Source organism: Panicum virgatum, chromosome 7K (genome assembly GCF_016808335.1).
Source record: "Panicum virgatum strain AP13 chromosome 7K, P.virgatum_v5, whole genome shotgun sequence".
NCBI classification, from domain to species: domain Eukaryota; kingdom Viridiplantae; phylum Streptophyta; class Magnoliopsida; order Poales; family Poaceae; genus Panicum; species Panicum virgatum.
Window position 1 is genome coordinate 151,916 of NC_053142.1, and position 6,014 is coordinate 157,929.

The 6,014-nt window shown below is 46.1% G+C and overlaps 1 protein-coding gene across 1 annotated transcript; it reads left to right on the top strand.

Moving 5' to 3' along the window:
- The first annotated feature begins 4,672 nt into the window (after positions 1–4,672).
- On the top strand, positions 4,673–5,460 carry LOC120642838 (zinc finger protein ZAT5-like). Its single transcript, XM_039919452.1, has one exon. It carries the CDS (start codon positions 4,811–4,813, stop codon positions 5,279–5,281), a length of 471 nt encoding a protein of 156 aa, XP_039775386.1. The 5' UTR covers positions 4,673–4,810; the 3' UTR covers positions 5,282–5,460.
- The last annotated feature ends 554 nt before the right edge of the window (positions 5,461–6,014 follow it).

Genomic DNA, 6,014 nt, shown 5'->3' on the forward strand with positions numbered 1-6,014 from the left:
GGATCAACGTCTACTCATGATCGTAACTCCAAAACAAGGTCCAGCACATACACATACATGCAAACAAAGGCAAACGCTAAGAAATATGACAACAATACATAAAAACAGCAAACAAAACTAAGCTAGAACTATTCTACGCGTTACAACGATCGCGTGGACATAAAGAATGCCTAAAACGGAGCTAGAACGCGAAATCTAGGGCTAAGGTTCAGGGGGTCGCAGGGGTGCGATTTAAGGAGAGCAGCCGGGGTTTCCTGGGCGTTAGTGCCGTTGAGCGCGGGCGGGATGCTCGGCGGGGATCTCGGGTGAGCGGGCGCGCTGAGGGAGAAAGAAAGGAAGGTGATGACATGTGGGGTCGGTCAGTCAGCGGGCGAACGCGCTGCGAGTGAGCAGGTGCACAATGTCTGAAGAGCGGGGTCAGGCTGTCAGAGAGAGAGAGGGCGCGCGCGGAGAGAACGGCTGACTGCTTGCTGGGCCGTGCGCTGGGCTAGGTTGCGAGGCAGGCTGGGCCGCACAGGGGAAGGAACAGGCCGGACTAGGTTGCGAGGTGAGTTGGGCCGACTAGGCTGAACGGGCTGGAAGCTGGGTTTACTGTTCCTATTGGTTTTCCTTTCTTTCCTATTCTTTTCCTTTTCTTTTTGAAACACCACTCGAACTATTTGAATTCAAATCAAATTTGAATTCAACTCCTATACACTCAACCAAATAAAACTTATGCACCATCATGAATGCACAAACATATTGAACCTATATTAAATTTTAATTACTTGTGAAAGAAATTAATTTAAATGCAAAGCTAAGCAAAGTAAAACCTTAGAAAATTAAATAAGGCCAATTAAATTTATTATTAAATATTGAAATTTAAATTAGGGTGTTACAGCTGCCCACACCAACGTACGGTATTATAAAAGGTAATTTAAAATGACATCAATTTTTTCTAGGATTAGTCAGCTATTACCATTATGGAAATAACTTAATATAACCTCATAAACTTAAATCTAAATTGTACACATTTTTCTATAATAGTTAATCTACATAATGCATTGAGTTTGCCCGTAAATTATTCACCTCTACCTTTGAAAATACATAAAATTAGATTTAAAATCTACATCTAATTATTAACATGTGCTACTATAAAAATAATTAGATAAATATAAAGTAGGTCTATATATTGTCACACCCGGTTTTAAGAACAAAACCGAATGCAAAACTATATGTATGTCAGGATCAAGTTTCATACATATAGAGACATTATAAGCGAATAATCAGCAACAGTATCACGTAAAAGAGAAAAAACAACAAATAAAAGACTATCAGAGTTATACAGCTTATCCTGGAAACGGAGACTCCAAACTTCACAGGCAATCGAATGGGGTTGCGTACGCCTAGAACTCAGCAACATCTTCAAAAGACTTCACCACAACTTCCTCCTTCTGAGCAGCAGTAAGCAAGGGTCAGTACACTTATGGTTGGTACTCAGCAAGGCCACAAGAAATAACTAGAATATGATTTATATCCATCTTTAAGTTCATTAATCATGTGAGGGTCCAAGCCGCTCTTGACTGTGAGCACGGCTAACCGGTTAGTTTTAACTCTGCAGAGGTTGTACACTTTCACCATAATTCGCATAAAAGTTCCGAAGAACTTTGAACCCAACCACGCATATGTGCTAATCAGGCACAATACCACACTTCCGAGGTGTGATTGCATAGGGACGCTACGAGGTCTTTACAAAGATTCCCTAACCTATGACAATCTGCTAAGGTTTCAAGTCAATGTGGTCATAACACTGTCCTAATGAGGTGATACCTTGCCATAGGACCATTAAACAATACCAATTGCCCCAAGAGGACTGAGCTATACCCCATCGATGCATCCCCTCTTGCCCATTCAGTAATACTGTCACAAGCTAGAGTTTCTAATTAATCAGCCAAGACCAGAGCCATATAGTATTGTGGTTTTTACGGTTTTCTTGGGTAGTGCTCCATGTTTCAATTAAATCATAGTACTCTTGATAATAAGCATAGATAGAAAGATGGTTAGGGTCACTTGCCTTTCTCCAACGAAAAGCTACTCTTACTGCTCTTCCGCTCTAGCTCACTTGGAAATCTTGATTCTTCAATCTTTGAACAGCGATCCTTCTACTCGAAGCAATCAACGAGCAACCATACAAAGCAAACAAAAAGATACAACTAAGAACATTACACCAAAACAAAAGAAATGTTTTAAAAGAACATACTAAAGGATAGGGCTCGCTACTATGGTTACGAGAGCGCAAGAAACGCGGAAAATGGAGCTAGAACGGCGATTCTATAGACTAAACGGTGCTTCAGGGATCTAGTCACGATTAACTAAAGGGTTAAGGTCTAACAGAAAAGATTTGTGAGACACAACAAAGTGTGGCCACAGAGGATAACAAGGTGATAAAGCTATTGCGCACGTCACAAGGATCACGTGAGCGCAAAAATTGATGAAAATGGAGCTAAAACAGAGAAGTTATTGCCAAAACATGGTTCTAGGGGCTTAATTGTAAGAGTTTTGGGAAGAATAGGGGCTCCGGGTGAAGAAACCGAGGGCTAAAACATAATTAAACCCTAAACTTGGGGGTTAGCGTGTAAAATAGCAGCTCAGGGATGGCGGGTTCTATTTTAGAAAAAAACCAGGGGTCAAAACATAAAATAAAGGGTTGTTTTGTAAATCTTTTTGAACTAGCATGGATTGCGGGTTGATTTCCTAGAAACTTGGGGTTTATTTTGCAAAATGGAGGGTGCCGGCTCGGGTTGACCGGTATTGACCCGATCTGGACGTAGGTCTGTCGGATCACCATCTGACAGCGGAGAGGCGGGGAGGCTGGCTTGGCGCGCGGCTACCGGCTTGGCTATGGCTCCTCACTTAGACGGGCGGCTAGCAGCTCAGCGCGTGGCTCGGGGCGACTCTGGGCGATGCGAGCGGCGCTGGGTGCCGGCGGTCGGCGGCCCGCGGTAGTGAGTCGCCGGTGTAGCCGATTCGGCGCTCTGGGGCTAGATTTGGATCGGCTTTGGGTCTAGGAGCAAGAATGCGGCACGGCGAACTCGATGACAGGGTTCGCGCAGGGCTGCGGTGGCCGGAGCGGGTCTTGCGGCGGCGAGCGGCGGTGCTCGGCTCCGGCGAGCTCGCGCGGACGGAGGAGAGCGAGAGGGAGGGGAAAAAGGGGTCCGAGAGCTCCTTTGCTACCTCGCGAAACTCCGGGGCGGTGAACTTGTCGAGGAGGAGCGGCGGATCGGCGGCGGCACCAAGCTTTCGGGCTCCAATGGCGGCGCGCGCGGCTAGGGTTTTGCGCGAAGCGGCTGCGGGTCGAGGGGGGGGGGTCCAAGACGGGTCCGGCGGCGCTTAAATAGGGGCGAGCGGGCGGCCTCGGCATGTGGGCCACGCAAGGCTCGGATGGCGCGTGGCGTGCGGCAGCCAGACTCCTTGAGTCTGCGTCGCCCACGCGAGGGAGACAACCCCGACAGGCGGGGCCCGCCTGTCGGCGGCAGAGAGAGGAAGGGGGAGGCGAAGCGTGCCGCGCGAGAGGAATGGGCCGGCAGAGCAAGTTGGGCTGGCTTGGAGAAGAAAAAGAAAGGAAGGGGAAGGGAGAGAGAGGTTTTGGGCCGGGCTGGAAAGAGAAAGGAGAGGGTGAAAGGTTTTGTATTTTTTTTGGGAATTAGATCAAACAAGTTCAATTTAAATTTAAATTCAAGAGAATTTAAACTCGAGTTGAACAATAAGCAATAAAATAATGCATTGCGGCATGAATGCAAAACAAACCAAACAACCTCGTTTAATTTAGAAAAACAACCAATTATATATATTCTTATAATTAAATTCCCTGTAAAGAAAATAAATATTGGGGAAAATTTTAAAATTATAAGGAAATTGTTGATTTATTTTTAATTTTAATCACATCCTGAAATTCAAAAATTTCAGGGTGTTACATATATGGACTTCTAAATTACACACGTCTCCTACTAATTAATACATAGTGATAGCTAGGGAATAAAATAATCTAGAAACTCATTCTACTTGTTTTGTTGGTTAAAATTCTAGCCAATGGCAAGTAATTTTTTTATTAATCTATCTAGAATATGTTGGTACGTTGAGTAAATAATCCATATATAGGAGTAAATAATCTAGCTCATGCAGTGCACTACTGCGTTGTTGGTGGACGCCATCGGCATCAGCCATTGCGCACACGCATCATATCGACGACGGCTACTAGTGTTGGGAAAAAGGGAAGCCATACTCCTATCTCAAGTAAACTGTGGGCAAATTTAACAACCGTGGTTTGTACGGAACAAGCTATGTGGAAACAACATAGCTAGCTACTTGCTCATCGAAGTCGTCCATGCTAGCCCGAGACAGTCACTAGACGTGACGCCACCAAAGCTATATATGCTCGCGTCCACACATCCATCGTGAGCAAAGAAATTAAACCGCAGTTCTGATCCTGTGGGGAAACATCACAGGAACTTCGCTTGTCAAAGTTCGTTAGCTCCATCCGATCCCAAGAACTTGACGTCGTCGTCGTTGACGCTGGGTCAATGCAGGCAGCAGCCAGCAGGCATCGATCGATCGATGTAGCTAGGAGGTTCGTTGCCCTATAAATACGTGCCTTGCCTGAGCATGAAAACATTCGGTAGCAGCACCTGGCCTATTACCTATAGCTTGCTTTGTCTTAGCACTACGTAGGCAACTAGGCACTGCACTGCACGTGCTACTTTATGCAGTATATATACATATACAGTACGTCATACGTGATCCATCCAAGCTACATCATATCGAGCTTCCATTCATGGCCACCACCACCGCACGACCAACGCCGCTGGCGACCAACTTACTGCGGCTGTTCCTGACGCTATCGCCGGCGAGCAGGGTGATCCCCAAGCAGCAAGGGCAGGGCGGTGGCTGCAGGGCAACGCGGCTGGACGGCGCCGGCGAGTTTCGGTGCCGCACCTGCGGCCGCGCGTTCGCCACGTTCCAGGCGCTGGGAGGCCACCGCACCAGCCACAAGCGCCCGCGGGTGCGCGCCGACGGGCTCGACCTCCTGCTCGGCGCGAGGCCCGGCAAGGGCGCCGCCGCCAGCGGCGTCCACCGGTGCGACACGTGCGGCCTCGTGTTCTCCACCGGACAGGCGCTCGGCGGCCACATGCGACGCCACAGGTCGCCGCCGGCGACCATCAAGTTCGTCGCCTTGTCTGATGATGGAGAGGATGACGATGCGAGCCACTTGTCGACCGCCACGTCGTTCATCAAGTTCATATGAATTATTGAACGATCCATCAGTATATATATGTCATCAACGTTAGTTAATCTGGCCAGCCGGGGTGGTTTCTTCGTCCACTAACTAATATGCATGTAATAATATGCCACAAGAGGATTATTTTATTTTAGTTTGTTGAACTATATAACCGTCGTAGCTAGTAAAAAATATACACAGTTTGAGCGTGAATAATGCTGCCATTTTTTGTTCAACATAAATCGAATAAATGATGGTCCAAACCCAGGGAATTGTGTTTTTGAGTGAACTGCACGGAAGGTCCTTAAACTTTCACCGTGGTACCATCTAGGTCTATCAACTTTTTATTTTTGATTCACTAGAGGTCCAATCGTGGACCTACATTTACACTAGAATGAACCACATGAAAAGTTAAAGGACTCGATGATCACTTTCGAAGTTCATGGACCTAGATGGTATTGCAGAAAAAATTTAAGGACCTGGCGTGCAATTTGCTCTTGTTTTTTTACATACAGCTCATTCAAAGTTCCATTTTTTATATTCAAATTAAAAAAATAATAACTCCCTCAATAATCAAATCCAAACAACCTCCATCCACCTTGCCATAGAAGGGCTTAAATAAACAATCCTCATCAAAACCATGTTTTTTTCTAAGCTAGAACTAATTTGCAAGCTATAAATGTCTCCATTTTTTGCATCAACAACTCTAAGATGGAGACATCTATCCAGAAGTCAGCAAGTCAACCTAGGATGCTTGAAT

Coding starts and splice junctions, on each gene's coding strand:
- LOC120642838 (XM_039919452.1), top strand. CDS start 4,811: ATGGCCACCACCACCGCACGACCAACGCCGCTGGCGACCAACTTACTG.